We start from the raw sequence: 16,229 nt of genomic DNA, 5'->3' as shown, positions 1-16,229 counted from the left end.
TGCACGTATAGGAGGATTAGGAGGAACTTGACGGAGGAACAAGGGGGAGAAGAAGGGGGGAAATGGTGGGGGAGAGGGAGGGAGGCAAACCATGAGAGACTCTTGAATGCTGACAAAAACTGAGGACTGATGGATATGGGGGGGTGGGGGGGGACGGGCACGGAGGGGGGCACTTGTGGGGATGAGCACTGGGTGTTATATGGAAACCAACTTGACAATAAACTATTTGAAAAAAAAAGATCTCTTGTAATCTTGGCAGGAAAGCCATACCATGAGGAAATAGCAGAACTTATCAATAGATGAATAGGTGAAATTATTTTTAAACCTTTCTTTGCTTTCTTTATTTGTCATCAGGAGGAGGAAGTACAGCTGAGTATCTGATGTGTAAGTAACAGAACTGGTAAATGGATGTGGCCGTGGGCCAGTGGCTCTCATGTTACACAATGTCTTACGGGCAGTAGCGGTTGCTGAGGCTTTTCTTTGGCAAATGAGGGCCTTCCCAGCGGTTATTGTGGTGATGGTACCCTTGTTTTCCCTTACTGATGTTGTGTTTGATTTCGGTTTTATTTCCATTCTGGATGAAAAGCCTTTAAATCTTCGTTTATTTCCTGTTGAGGCAAGGATTTGACAAGCATTTCAGTTCCTTCAGCCTTCCGGAAGAGTTCGGTTGGTTTGTTTGGATGGTGACTATGGGCAACAAAATAACAAAGTGAAAAACTACATCTCCTGGTATTGAGCATATCATCAGGTTTATGTGATACTTGGCATGGAGGTACCTATAGGAAATAGTCCTAATTTTTTTACTGCTAAATCTTATTTCCTAGGGTATAAATAACCTTGTAAACTAGTTATTTGTACTATAACTACATACATGGGGAATTATGTATCATTATGGGTTCACTCATTTCCATTTCTGATGTTGGTAATTACCCAAGAATCTCTTAAACAAGGGACAGCAGTAATCTTTGAAATATTTATGTAGCACCTACAAAGTGCTTTAAAATACGTGTTTTAATGTATCCCTTAAAATACCCACATGGAGGGGCGCCCGGGTGGCTTAGTCGGTTAAGCGTCCGACTTTCGCTCAGGTCATGACCTCGCGGTTCGTGGGTTCGAGCCCCGCGTCGGGCTCTGTGCTGACTGCCAGCTCAGAGCCTGGAGCCTGTTTCAAAGTCTGTTACTCCCTCTCTCTCTGACCCTCCCCTGCTCATGCTGTCTCTCTCTCTCCTAGAAATAAATAAAATATTAAAAAAAAAAAAATACCCACATGGAGTACATATTTTTATTTATTTTTGAGACAGACAGAAAGAGAGACAGAGTGTAAGCAGGCAAGGGGCAGAGAGAGAGACACACACAGAATCCAAAACAGGCTCCAGGCTCTGAGCTGTCAGCACAGAGCCCTACGCGGGGCTCAAACTCATGAACTGTGAGATCATGACCTGAGCTGAAGTCAGACAACCAACCAACTGAGCCACCCAGGTGCCCCGGCCCCAGAATATATCTTCTTAACTAGATTTTTACCTGAAGACATTTAATCGCTTGCCCAAGGTAACAGCACACGCTGTGGGTGACAAAACTTTATCTCGTGCTCTGTTAAACCACAATGTGCTTTAAATACACTTAGAACTGTTTTGATCAGAAAAGAACTATATAGTTTGCTGTTTGTACTGTGTGTGTTTAGTTTTTGTGCTTTTATCTCCTCAGTAGCTTCCAACAGATTCATAATATCAGGCCACAGTTTATAGAAAAGATAAATGGGTGTATTGAGGGTATGTGTCAGCTCGTTCCTAAACGTGTTTAATGGAGTTGGGGCTTTGAGCCAAAATGGCATTTTTTTAAAGTTAAACTTCTTTAAAACCGCACTTTGCACAACACTTTTCGAAGTGTGAAGCAAACTAATTCACTTAATACAGCAACATTTGAGGTGGCATTTGTTTCTGTTGCTCTGACTGATTTCCCTTGAGTCATCTACTGGTACTAAGTTGTTCACAGATATCATAATTAACGTTTTTTTGGTATTATTCCATAGGTAACTCACACTGCCCAGAGCTACTTACTTACAAGTAGCCACCGAGCCAAATCTTCCTTCATTCTTAAATTTTCTTAGCTCTCTCCTTTTTCTGGACTCTACAGCTATTATTGTGACCTAGTGGAAGAAACTTAGACTGTAGACTAAGACTTGGAGGTTTAACTTGGTCTATTCTAAGTAGGTCATTGTTAGCCCACCAGGTACAGCTTTGATCTATATTCATTCATTCTTTCATGTGTAAATTCAGATTATGATGGTCAGAAACCCTAAAAACTCTTAAGAGGGATTGATCTCTACACTGAAATCAAGAGGATGGATCCGGGTTTGCTCGGGGAAGAAGGGGGAAAGTAGTGTACCCCAGAGGCCGTGCAGTATGTGAGAGCTCCCGAGAGAACACAGTGGACTGTAGGGACAGAAAGCCACTCTGTTTGAACTGTACAGCGACGGATCTGGCACATTGGCAGATGCTACTCTAAAGGCAAGGGCCTGACCATAAGTAAGACGTGGTAAGAGTGTAGACTTTATTCTGAGATATGGGAAATTTGTGAATGTTTTGGGAAGGGTTTGTGTATTTAAAGGAGAGAAGGGGCACCTGGGTGGCTCAGTCAGTTAAGCGTCTGACTTTGGCTAAGGTCATGATCTCACGGTTTGTGGAATGGAGCCCTGCATCGGGCTCTGTGCTGACAGCTCAGAGCCTGGAGCCTGCTTCAGATTCTGTGTCTCCCTCTCTCTCTGACCCTCCCCTGCTCATGCTGTCTCTCTCAGAAATAAAATAAAAAACATTAAAACTTTAAAAAAAAGAGAGAAAAGAGCTCATCTGGTTAGATTTGTTGGGGAACAATTCTGACAGCGTCTGACCGCGTGGAGCTGCAGTAAGCTGATACAGCAGGTAGGCATGGGCTGGAGGTACTGTGGGTTCGGCTCCAGACCACGGCAGTAATGCAAGTATCATAGAAAAGCGAATCAGATGAATTTCGAATGTCGAAGTTGCGTTTACCCTAGACCATAGGCTGTTAAGTGCGCAATAGCATATTATGTCTAACTGAAGACACTTTTTGCTAAAAATGCTGATTATCATTTGAGCTTTGTGTGAGTCATAATCTTGCTGGTGGAGGGTCTTGCCTCTGTGTTGACGGCTGCTGCCTGATTGGGGTGCTGCGTGCTGAAGCTGGGGTGGCCATGGCAGGCTCTTAAAATAAGGCAGCCCTCAAGTTTCCTGCATCGATCAACTCTGCCTTTCGTGAATGATTTCTCTGTAGCACATGACGCTGTTCGATAGCATTTTACGCCTGGCAGACCTTCTTTCGGAATTGGAGTCAGCCCTTTGAAAGCCTGCTGCTGCTTCATTAACTAAGTCTATGTCATATTCTAGGTCCTTTGTTGTCATTTCATTTCAGCAGTCTTCACAGCAGCTTCACCAGGAGTAGATTCCAACTGAAGAAACTGCTCTCTTTGTTCAACCTAGGAAGCAGCTCCCCATCCGTTTTATCGTGAGATGGCAGCCATTCAGGCCCATCTTCAGGCTCCACTTCTAATCCTAAGTTTCTTGCTGTTTCCACCACAGCTGCCATTAATTTTTCCACTGAAGTCTTGAAACCCCTGAAATCATCCATGATGGTTGGAATCAACCTCTTCTAAACTCCTGTTCTTCTTGATATTTTTACCTCTTTCCAACGCAGGGCCTGAGCTGCAGAACCTTAGATCAAGACCCGAGCTGAGATCAAGAGTTGGACCCTTAACGGACTCAGTCAGGTGCCCCGAATTCCAAATGTTTTCAATGACTTCTAGAATGGTAGCTCCTTTCCAGAAGGTGTTTGATTTACTTTGTCCAGATCCCTCAGAGGAATCACTGTCTCTGGCAGCTAGAGCCTTATGAAATGTTTTTATTAACTATGACCTGAAGGTCACAATTATTCCTTGATCCGTGGGCTGCAGATAGATGTTGTGTTAGCAGACATGATAACAACATTAATCTCCTTGTCTGTCTCCATCACAGCTCTTTTGTGACTGGGCGCATTGTCAGCAATGAATCTTTTTTTTTTTTTTTAACGTTTTATTTATTTTTGAGATAGACAGCATGAGCAGGGGAGGGTCAGAGAGAGAGAGAGACACAGAATCCGAAGACAGGCTCCAGGCTCTGAGCTGTCAGCACAGAGCCTGACACGGGGCTTGAACCCACAAGCTGCGAGATCATGACCTGAGCCAAAGTTGGATGCTTAACCGACTGAGCCACCCAGGCGCCCCTGAATCTTTTTTCTGAGTAGGAAGTCTCAACAGTGGGCTTAAAATATTCAGTAAAACCATGTTGTAAACAGATGTGCTGTTGTTCAGGTTTGTTTTTGCATTTGTAGAGCACATGCAGAGTAGGTTTAGCATAATTCTTAAGTGCCCTAGGATATTTGGAATTATAAATGAGCACTGGCTTCGACTTAGTCTCTGGCTGCATTAGCCCTTAAAAAGAGGGTCAGCCTGTCCTTTGATTTCTCTCTACCTATGAAAGCCCTAGATGGCATCTTCTTCCAACGGGAGGCTGCTTTATTTGCACTGAAAACCTGCTGTTCTGTGCAGCCACTATCACGAATGATCTGAGCTGGATCTTCTGGAGAACTTGCTGCGGCTTCTCCATCAGCACTTGCTGCTTCACCTTGCACTTTTCTGTTACGGAGACGACTTCTTTCCTTAAACCTCATGAAGTAACTTCTCTGCCAGCTTCAAAGGGAACTCTGCAGTGCCCTTACCTCTCGCAGCCATCATAGAACTGAGAGAGTTCAAGTCTTACTTTAGCTTAAGGGAATGTTGCGGCTGGTTTCATCTTGTATTCAGACCACTAAAACTTCCTCCATATCAGTGACAAGGCCGCCTCACTTTCCTGTCATTTGTGTGTTCGCTGCAGTAGCTTCAAGAACTTTCCCTTGCAGTCACATTTTAGCTCGCTGTTTGGCACCAAAGGCCTTGCTTTCAGCCTGTCTTGGCTCTCGACATGCCTTCCTCCCCAAGCTTGATCACCTCTAGCTTTTGAGTTACAGTGAATGCTTAGCGGCCACTGTAGGGTCATTAACTGCCCTAGTGTCAATATTGTTGTGTCTCGGCGAATTGGGAGGCTGAAGGAAAGGAAGGGAGACATGAAGCGGGGGTGCGGACAGAATGCACACATTTACCTATTAATTCACTGTCTTATATGGATGCGGTTCCAGGCACCCCATAACAATTTATAGTAGTGACACCAAGGATCACTGATCACAGATCACCATAATAAACATAATAATAACGAAAAAGTTTTAAATATTGGGAGAATTACCAAAATGTGAAGGACACAAAGTGACGACCAGTGCTATAGGAGAAATGGCACCAACAGACTTGCTCAATGCAGGGTGGCCACGAACCTTCAATATGCAGAAAACACCGTCTGTGAAGTGCAGTAAAGTGAAGCCCACTAAATTGAGGTCTGCCTGCGTATGTGCTGCCATGAATGCCGATTAAGTTCGGTCCCTGGTCTTTAGTTCATGATACCCTCTAGTTTCCTGACCACTCCTACCCATTCACAGTTCATTTTTTGTCTTCTCATTTTCTTGTTCTCCTCCTCGACCTAGATCTCTTGGGCAGCTGTCTCAGTCGTTCTTTTCTTAGATCTCTTGCGTTCTTCAAGGACCAAGCCATTAATGAAATGTACTTGGGATACAGGATTAGCATTTTGGTATATATCTCTTTTTTGTTGTATGTAATCCATAGTTCTAAGTTTATACCCTCTAATTTTCGCTTATCTCTTTATTTTTTGCGTTTTCCACATTTCAGACTTTAAAAAACTCTTCATAAATATTTTTATTGGACACTTAATATTCTGGTCAGTGGATCATGATTTACTTACCTAATGTCCTAATGGTAGATATTTACCATTGTTTCCGTTTTTCCTGCCGTTAGAAGGAACTGACCTAGAATTTACTAGGTTAAAGGTTAAAATGTTTTAGGTTTTTTAACACTGCTGTGTTGGGAGGCCTTTGGCTGGTGTATTAACTTAAAAATATGCAGATTATACCATGATGGGTGTTTGCCCAAAGAAAATGAAAACACTGATTTGAAAAGATATACGCACCCCTTTGTATCTCACAGCCTTATTTACAAAGCCAATATGGAAGCAACCCGAGTGCCCATTGATAGGTGAAGGGATAAAGAAGATGTGGTGTATAAATACACACACACACACACACACACACACACACACACAGTGGAATATTACTCAGCAATAAGAAAGAAGACATCTTTGTGACAGCCTGGATGGACCTAGAAGGTATTCCACTAAGTGAAATAAGCCAGCAGAAAAAGACAATTACCATGTGATTTCACTATGTGGAATCTAAAATTAAACAAAACGGAAATAGACAGACTCTTAAATACAGAAAACAAACTGGTGGTTGCCAAAGGGGAGGTGTGTAAGATGAGCAAAATAGGTGAAGGGGATTAAGAGGTATAAACTTCCAGGTATAAAATAAATGAGTCCTGGAGATGAAAGGGGTACAGCATAGGAAATATAGTTAATAATGTTGTAATAACATTGCATGGTGACTACACTTATTATGGGGACCATTGAGTAATGTATAGAATTGCTGAATCACTAGGTTGTATGCTTGAAACTAATATAACATTGCATGTCAACTGTACTTTGATTAAAAAGGGGAGGGATTTAAGGGGAAATAGGACTTTGCGGACGACGACCTGCACAAACCACATACGCGGTGCTGGCAGGTAACTCCCGAAGCGTCTGTGCTTCCCCTATCGGGAAGTGAGAGCCCCAGGGAGGTTTTGGTTTGATTTATTCTAGCACACTAACCCAAAGGAAGTCAAGTCATAAGATTTATTACTTGGGATCCCACAGGTGTTTAGGGGATGGGGACACAGTGAGCTGGAGGAAGGGCAGGCTTCCATCCCAGCTTACCACCGAGCAGGAAATAGAGCTCGGGGGTAACAAGCACCTGTTAGTTACAGGGCAGATGGGACGACGGTCACTCACTTTCACAGGCTATTTAAAACTGTGCCCAGGAAAAGCAAAGCAGGAGCTAGTGGTGGAAACCAAGCTCAGGCCTTATCTGAGCGGCTGGACCACGTGTGTGCAGGGTTCTCCTGCTGCCAGACGCCCGGGCGGCAGCTCGGGACAGCTGTTTGCTCATCGCGGGGCTGGGTGCTGTTCACAGGAGTCATGCCAACTTTGGAACGTGGCTATTTCACGATGGCTTCCCTGACTATACTTTCTATTTCTCAGACATTGCTCGCTGAATTAATAATGAGAATGGTATCACATTTTATTTTTATTCCTCATTTATTATGTGGTAGTTCATATGTCCATGTACTTTATCGATCACGATGCTTCCTGTCTTTTAAATGTTCTGTCTGTGTCCTTTGCCCACTTGCCATTGGGAATCTAAATATTTTTCTTATCAATTTTGTAAGTTTTGGATGAGTAGTCTCCTTTATGATATTCTCCTTGAATATTTTTATTCACGTCATTACTTCAACATAAAGAAATTTAGGAGTTTTGTATAGAAAAGGCTGTTGATTTCTTTGTGATATTTTTTCCCTTTCCTAATTAAAAAAAAAAAAAAGTCTCCCAGAGATTGAGCAATACATTTAAATTCTGCTGGCTCTAAGACTTCCTTTTTTTTTTTTTTAATGTTCTCTTTTTTAGTTTGCTGTGTAGGTGTTCTCACATGAAGTGATGTCAAAAGTAGGCTGTTTGCCAGTCTCCCCAGCATTCTTTATTAAGTCTTCCCCCTGCCCTTTGGTTTATGACGTCTTTTCTTCCTCCTGAAGTTGACAGTGTTTGGGAGTTTCTATGTGGTATGCACTGTGCAAAGCACATTACGTGAATTGTCTCATTTTGCCCTCTCTCCTCACAACAACCCTCTGAGGAAACGGGAGTCCCTACGACCCTTCTGTGCGCTGTGCTCTGACTGCACTTGCACTTCTATACTGTGCCTCTCTTCCTATTTTATGTTCCTACTCTTCTGTCTTACAAGTGTTTTCCTCCACAGAACATGTAAAATACCTCTACTGGTTCTTCCTTTTTTCTACCCTTGCCTATTTATTTTTCCAGATGAATTGAAGTGTTTCATGTCGTTGTCCAAAAAGAATCTCACTGGGATATATTTGTCCATGGGTTACACTGGAAATGATCGCGTTTTCACAGTATCATTCAAGGTGTGTCTCCAGTACGTGGCCTTGAAGCCTGGTACGTTCCAGGTGCTGAATAAATGTCTGTTGAGTGAAAGAATAGATGAACGGAGAGATCTTTGTTTATCGTCTTCATCGAGTCTCAGCTGATACCTTGCATTAATGCTTTTTTAGCTTTTCCCCTATTTGGCCCTGCACATTTCATGCGAATGCTATTTTAGGTATTGTAGATTTGATTTGTTGCTGCTGCAGAAATGGTATCTTTTTCCTATAATTTTCTAATCGTTTGTTGCCAGCATATGAGAAAATACTTCATGTTTCCTTTTTTGTTGTTGTTGTTAGTTATTTAAGGTTATTCTTTCGAAGGCATTCCTGAGGAATCCTTTGGATAGACCATTATTTCAGTCTATTACTAGCAATAATTTTGTTTCTTATTTCCATATAATTATGTCTGTTATTCCTGTTCTGGAGTTTCCCAAATAATGTTGAAAAGATTGATGACAAACTAGGCATTGTTGGGGCGCCTGGGTGGCTCAGTGGTTAAGCATCTGACTCGGCTCAGGTCATGATCTCATGACCTCGAGCCCCACATCGGGCTCTGTGCTGACAGCCAGCTTGGAACCTGGAGCCTGTTTCAGATTCTGTATCTCCCTCTCTCTCTGATACTCCCTGCTCATGCTGTGTCTGTCTGTCTGTCTGTCTCTCTCTCTCTCTCTCTTTCTCAGAAATAAATTTTTAAAAAAACAAAAATTTACTTAAAAACTAGGCATTGTTTTGATTCTGATTTTAATAGATGTATAACTTTTAACATTTAACCATGATGTTGGCCAGTAGTTTGCTGTCATTCCTCATCTATCTCTTAAAATGCATTTCATAAGGAATAATCTTAAAAAGGATTTTGGGTTGGCTTTCATTTGACATCTTTGGTGTTGAAGGAATTTGCTGCTGCTTCCAAGCATTGTTATGGAAGATTGTTGAATAGCACATACTTGTGATCTTGTAATCTAGCCACATTTTCTTATTCTGTGGTGATAGTAAATGTTTCTCTGACTCTTCTGCTTCCCCATTCCTCTAATACATCTGAACCTAAATTCTGGAGGGTGGGAGAGCAGTGACTGAAGCCAGCACACCCTTCATTCTGTTGCCATTAGGGTGTGGAGCGTGGGTATTTCCACACGCAGGCATTTCTCAAAGCTCCGGGCTTGGGCATATCCATGTCATAATAATCCTACCAGCAGCAGCCACAACATTACTGCATAGAGGATATGGGGCGGGGCACGACACTATGATAAGGCTATCTGTGCATTCTACCATTTGATCCTCAAGAAAAATACTATGAAAAAGTTCTGCTGGTCCATTTTAGACGTGAGGAAGCCTTGACCCAGAGCAGTGGTAACGTGTCCAGAATTGCACAGCTGAGAAGTGACAGAGGCAGGCATCAGGCCTAGAACTTTCGACACCAGAGCACACACTCTTCCCCCTGTATTTTATCCCTTATTGCATTTACTTCGTATTTGTGCTCTTATTTGGATCCTCTTGACTGGTGAGAAACAAAAGTTACTTACACAATAGAATTAAGCCTTAGGGGTGGGTGAATGGACAGGTACGTATCGTATGAGCCCGGGAGGACTAATGCGTTTTGAGATGTTCATGGAGTCCGTAATACAGCAGCTCTTGTCCTAGTGGCAAGTAATGAGTCCTCCTCCATTCATGATGAAAGGAGCACAACTTCCTCAGGAGGAAGTTTATCTAATTACTTTAAGGCGAGGTAATACTTCTTTCTAAGGATTTGGAGTCTGTGTCGTCGACTTGGAATTTACTGAGCTCTTTCCTTTACGTTTTGCAGACAAGTCTGTAGATGAGTGTGACCCATAGATGCTACTAATGCCGTAATCCGTAATTTCACCTTCTTGTCACCTGTCCCCGTAGTATTTCTAAGACAGCATTGTATTTTGGCACCCTCAGAGTGAAGGACAGTTACACCTAAGGAACCTACTGGTTGTGAAACTCACTATATGTATGTTCTGAAGCCTGACACAAGGTTTCAAAACCTTGGAAAGGTTTTCAAAAACTTGCAAAGGTAACGAATTTTAAAATCATTTAGGGGACTTGTTCAAATAACCCCCTTTCTTCATAGTGAGGTTCCCTGACGTAGTGAGTCAGGTTTGCTGGGGCAGAGGAACGTTTAAGAGCCGCCGTACCAGTCAGCCTAGGAGAGGAATGGCTTTAGTGGAGGTTGACCATAGTTTTTCCATAAGTCTGGGCCTTTAAAAAAAAGAGTACACTAGAGGGTTATTACTTTTCTCTCTCCAAATAGAAAGGATCCCAAACCTGGAAAGAAGTCTCGTCTTATTTTAAAATTTCTTAGGAAGGGGCATCAAAATTTCTTTCTGGACTCTTTCCCGACTCGAGGAATTGCTTGAAATAGAGTCTTCCTTATGTCTCACGATTTAAGTCCCTCATTTGTGGCCTCTCTCAGCTATGCTCTCCTGCATTTCAAATCTAGCCTCGTTTCAGGGTTTCTTTTTCTGACTCTTGGCTGTTACTTTTGTTTGTCTCTAATTCATAAGGTGGCTTACTTTTTTGTATTTGTAGAAAATGCTCCGTTTTCTTCTAGTTGTGTCACAGCACAGCTTGATTGGGAGTGTGAAGATCGGTCTGAGGCCCAGCCCTAGTCCTGCGGTGTGTTTTATTGGGTGCGTCACCCAGTTGTGGCACCGGATGAATCCCGTCTTTTTTTTCCCTTTCTCCTTGCCTTTTTCTCTTTCTTCCTTAGTAGTGCCCAGTTTGTTAGACCCCTCCCTTTTTATCCTGAATCTAACCTTATTTTTAATTTAGGTAAATCAGATTCTGACATCCGATGTACAAAAGATAAATTTCCATCTCCTCTACATAGAAGACTTAATTTTGTGTTTAAGTTTTTCACTAATAAGGGGTCTGTTAAATATGCACTTAAACTGTCCCTTTATATATCTGTAAAGCCAAACTCGTTATTGTATTTTTAATACTTCTCTGAAATGCAAAAAACAAAGCCGTTAAACTTTCCTTATTAAAATGCGAGGCCTAGTGTCTTCTAGCTTTTTGAAGAGCTTTTGTCCATTATATAATCTGTAAAGTAGCCAAGAGTTCCTCAGAAGCAGGACATCATTTAGATTTGAAACAATTATGGCTTGTGTGTAAAATAATGATGTGGCATAACCGTTCACGGGGTAGCAGCCACGGCCACACTTTAGTGGCAAAGTCCTTGGATCCCTCCAGCGTTTCACCTACTGTACAGACCCTACAGGGCACCGCACCTCGGACAGAAACGGGTCGGTCACTTCGATTATACCGAATAGGACGTTGGTATGACTAGAAAGCCAAACGACACAGTTAGGAGCATAGACCTTTTATTTATTTTTTTCCCAGAAGTTTGACAGTGTAAACATACATAAAATACATATTAAAGTTTAGATGCTTTATTTTTTGTGCAATAAATTAAAGCCTGAAAAAGAAAACATCCCGTTAAAAAGAAAGAAACTCGTTAGTGTGACTTAATTAAGACAGTAAAATAGCAGCAGGTCCCGAGATGTTGTGCACTTCTTTTATTTAAGACAAGTTATGTCATTTACATCAGAGTCAGAAACGTAAGACTGGCTTCCTCGAATACTTATGTAGCTTGAATCACTGGTTAGATAGGGGCGTATTTTCCCAACTGTACATCGGGGGTGGGGGTGGGGAGGATGGAGGAGCTCTTTCCTTAGCTTCCGACACTGCAGCCCTCAGACGGCCAGCAGGGCCACGGCACTGAGCACTAAGAGAAACGAAGCATTTGCTTCCCAAGCACTTGCCGCAGAAGGTAAGTGACTCTTTACGTTTGTGGTGGTCTCTTCCCTCCGTAGGTTAAGGGTTGTGCTTTGCTGAGGCATTTCAGAGAAGTTACTTGGCATGCCACTAGTGATGCTCAGGGTCATGGGTGTCGGGGGTGATTTCGTTGAGCTAGTGAGGCTCGTGTCGGTCACCACTCCATCGTGGAGATGAATAGTTAGAGTTGCAGCGGCCGCTTCATGTGAGCTGATGGTTCCTACGGATGTGTCTTCGGGATAGGGCACAAAGGCCTTGTCGGTGCCGGCCAGGGCGGTGTCTCTGCCGAGAGTGGCCCCAAACGTTGTCGCTTTTGTTCGGTACTGTCTGGGAGTTTTGGTCACTTTGGATTGAGTCACCACGCTCAGAGAGTTAATGGTGTCCACTGTCTGCATCCCACTTACAGTGAACAGGCTGGAGGTGAATCCAGAAGGTGTGGGGTATATGCTCTGTTCCTTCAAAGACGATATTTGGCTAGAACAGGGGGTCCCTATCACGTGGGCTTTAGTTCCCATCATCCACCTCAGTAGGTACGTGATGTTTTGTTTGTGCTCACACGACCACCTGTTATTGTGAAGGGTTATCTCTTGCAACTGCAAGAGGTGGTCGAAAGCCTGGTCTGGAATGAACGTGAACTTATTATTGTGCAGGTAAAGGTGTGTGAGGCTGGTCAGGTTTCTCAGTGTTCCTGGAAGGATCTGTGTCAAGGAGTTGTTGGACAGGTCCACGACGTGCAGTCGGGAGGGCATGTTGGTTGGAACTGTCCACAGTTTGTTACTGCTGAGGTTGAGGACCTCAAGACTTCTCAGCGTATTTTTAATGAGAACAACCTTCTCTAGCATATTCTTAGAAACATCCAGATACTTAAGGTTCCACTGATAAGCAGTATCCGATTTGTCAAGCAGTTTAATGTTGTTGTTAGCAGCAGACATGTTCCAGAGGGACCGAGGTAACTGAGCCGGCAGGCTCTCGAGCCTGTTGTGTGAAATATCCAGGGTCCTCAGATTGGTGTACTGGGTTAACTGGTTATGAAGATCAGTGAAATGGTTATAAGACAGGTTTAAATGGATAATATTCTCTTGCAGTCCAGATGGTAACGCAGTCAGGTTTCTGCCTGAGCAGTCCACATGCCTGTGCCTCTCTGTACATATACATTGGAGAGGGCAAACGCATAGAATGCCAGGTGTGAGACACAGAAGGATGAGCAAGCTGGGAGACATTTTCAGTATCTGATATCCCATCAATGCCTGGAAACAAACAGATACACCCTTCTTTTAATATGCAAACACAATTAGGCATCTGCATGGGTCAGTTAGCATTAGGCAAAATTTTCAATAAACCTCGTTGTTGTTGAGTCCTTTTATAATTGTTCCAGTGATTAAACTAACAAAGCTCCCCTTCATTTATAGTCCAAATGCTTAATCCTTCAGTTGGGGCTGTGTGGCAGAGAGGGACTCTCTCCCCCTACTCGCTGCTGTGTTTTCTACCTTCCTTTCTCCCCTTCTTTTCCCATAATTTGTCTTATTTATCTTCCCGGAGCCTTAATATTACAAAATGGCATTCTCTGCCACTAAAGAGTCAGAATCTTAAGCTATTACTGATTTTGAGACTATCCCTTCTTACTCAGATAGGGAAAAATGGCTGTCGTGTCTGGGGTGGTTTTTTGTTGTTGTTGTTGTTTTTTAAATCTCTGCAGTAATGTAATAGTCAATGTTGTGTATAGAGTAAAATTCGACTTCGATATGAAAACAATACTTTGAAATTCATCTTTGCCTCTTTGGGATAAACATATCCCTGCAGAACATTTTAAGGCACTTGAAAAATTCAGACCAATACCATAATTTAAACCTCCCATTTTATAGTGATGTTTTTCTCCTGTATATTTCGGTGCCGATTCTAAAAGAAAGCAACGGGTCCATTTACAAAGTGAATGAATATCGCACAGACCCCTCCACTGACACTGCAGCAAACCTCTGGTGCATGCACTTGCCGGCCACCGAATGTGTATTCAGTCCTCACGTTGACTTTTTCTTTAACAAAAAAAAAAAAAGGAAGCCGATTCCCAAGCCAGTCTTTTACTGATCGAAATCACAGCTTACCAGAGTGTCGTCTTCAGCAGCAGCATCTCCTTTTCCCGGGGCGCTTGGGCTCAGAGGTCGCCTTGCTGGGGAGAGCGGGAGCCGCTTCTGGCCGTGGGCTGCGCTGGCCTGCTCAGCTGCATTGTGCGGCGGGGAACGCAGCGCTGCAGCCGCCTGATCCGTCCACACAGGACGACTGCAGAGCTGTCATTGGTGCTGACTCAAATCTAGTGCAAGAGGTGCACGCGCGACAAAATGGACCCCCCCCCTTTTTTTTTTTAACTCACAGCATCAAGCCTGCCTACATACCTCTGCTTTGCCAGAGGATGTGGTGCCCCATGCCCATTAGCCCTGGCCCTCCCCCTCCCGTTTATGTGTGTTTGAGCTCAGGTTCCACATTCTGACACTGGCTCATGAAGAAGAGGGGTTCTTTCTTAAAGCCTCTACTCCTTACTCTTCTTCCATGCTCAGAGGTGTTGAAAACGAATGTGACCGCCCTTTTCTAAGAGGTTAATTTAACTATTTGTAACTCCTGCCTTTTCACGTTCTTCTAAAATGGTTTGGGTGTCCTGTCACTTTTTAAAATGACACAATACAGTCTGCTTCGTTTTGGCATGCTCCCCCAGCAGGGTGATTATTCTGTATAGTCAGCTTTTCAGATTTATCACCCATCACCCACTTAAATCCTCCTTCTTCGGAAGTCCCGAATTACTTACATATGGTTATTTTGTCTCTGTCTTTCTGGTACAAAGGATCATTTAACCCAGACTACAGTCAAGACTGCAGTTTTGAATGAGCATCTCATGTTTTTAATTAAATTCATATTGAGCAAATAAACATGTTTTATCTTCTGTGTTTTAGTTGAAGGATTTGTTTTTCCTCTGTGCAACTCACTTCTTTTAGTGACTGGGTATATGTATTGTACTGTCCTGAGACATCTTCAATACTGTAGGAGTGGCCATTTATTTGATTTTGTGTTTTAAAAATAATGGTATCAATTTTAGGTGATTTCTTCAGAATGTTTCGCATTCTGTCTTACTGACAAAGCAGTTTATAGTTTTAAAATTGCACTGGGTTGCCTGGGTGGCTCAGGTGGTTGAGCGTCCAACTTCAGCTCTGGTCTTGACCTCACAGTTCATGAGTTCGAGCTCCGCATTGGTCTCTGTGAGTTCAAGCCCCGCGTTGGGCTCTGTGCTGACAGCTCAGAGCCTGGAGCCTGCTTCAGATTCTGTGTCTCCCTCTCTCTGCCCCTCTCCTGCTTGTGCTCTGTCTCTCTCAAAAATACATAAACATTAAAAAAAAATGTTTTAAACAAAATTGCACAAAATAATGTCATAGGCAAAACTTTGGTCATGAGTTTTATAGAATGTGACTAGATTTATAACAGCTTCTGCTTCACTTTTCAGTGGATTGATTATATAAATCATCTTTTAAAGCTGAAATCTAATTTCCAGAATATCCAGTTTACCTTAGAAAAGAAAGCAAATAAAGCTATGGAATTTTCATTACCAAATTATCACTGTTTAAAAACCAATTATTAGCACATTACGTGTAACGTTATGCCTTGTTGTTAAGCGTTTGTTTGTCTCTAAATTATATTTGCCATTACTTTGCCCCAGATTTTACCCCAATGAGAATTTATTGTATTGAAATTTGAAGTTTATTTTCTTAGAAAAGAACTATACTCTTAAGAGTCGCCTTTTGTATAAAGTTCACGTTCCTCAAAAAATACCTGTATTTTAAAAGTGTGCAGTGTTAGAGGTTTATTATTGATTAGTGCTTTATTCCTGCTTGACTTGGAGAGTTCACCCTTGGACTCTTAGTAACATTCTGTCTATGGATTTCAGAAACCAGGCATCCATCTTCGTGCTTAAAGATAATGTGCCTGGGTGGCTTAGTCGGTTAAGCGTCTGACTTTCGCTTAGGTCTTGATCTCGCTGTTCGTGGGTTCGAGCCCCGTGTCGGGCTCTGTGCTGACTGCCAGCTCAGAGCCTGGAGCCTGTTTCAGTCTGTGACTCCCTCTCTCTCTGACCCTCCCCTGCTCACACTGTCTCTCTTTCTCCTAGAAATAAATAAAAAATAAATAAATAAATAAATAAATAAATACATAAATAAAT

General features: G+C 42.6%; 2 protein-coding genes across 4 annotated transcripts in view; one reads left to right on the top strand and one right to left on the bottom strand.

Annotated features, from left to right (window-relative positions):
* NF1 (neurofibromin 1) overlaps window positions 1-16,229 on the top strand; it is a 263,862-nt gene that overhangs the window by 172,237 nt on the left and 75,396 nt on the right. The gene's annotated exons all lie outside the window — the stretch shown is intronic.
* Window positions 11,893-14,308, bottom strand: OMG (oligodendrocyte myelin glycoprotein). The gene is made up of 2 exons (XM_039252864.1): window positions 14,134-14,308; window positions 11,893-13,281 (listed from the first exon to the last, which is right to left on the bottom strand). Exon 2 carries the CDS (start codon window positions 13,273-13,275, stop codon window positions 11,953-11,955), a length of 1,323 nt encoding a protein of 440 aa, XP_039108795.1. The 5' UTR covers window positions 13,276-13,281; window positions 14,134-14,308; the 3' UTR covers window positions 11,893-11,952.

This window comes from Hyaena hyaena, unplaced genomic scaffold (assembly GCF_003009895.1).
Source record: "Hyaena hyaena isolate Hyena2069 unplaced genomic scaffold, ASM300989v1 scaffold_10, whole genome shotgun sequence".
Classification (NCBI taxonomy): Eukaryota; Metazoa; Chordata; class Mammalia; order Carnivora; family Hyaenidae; genus Hyaena; species Hyaena hyaena.
The sequence above is the reverse complement of the archived record's forward strand: the minus strand, read 5'-3'. Positions and strand labels throughout refer to the sequence as shown.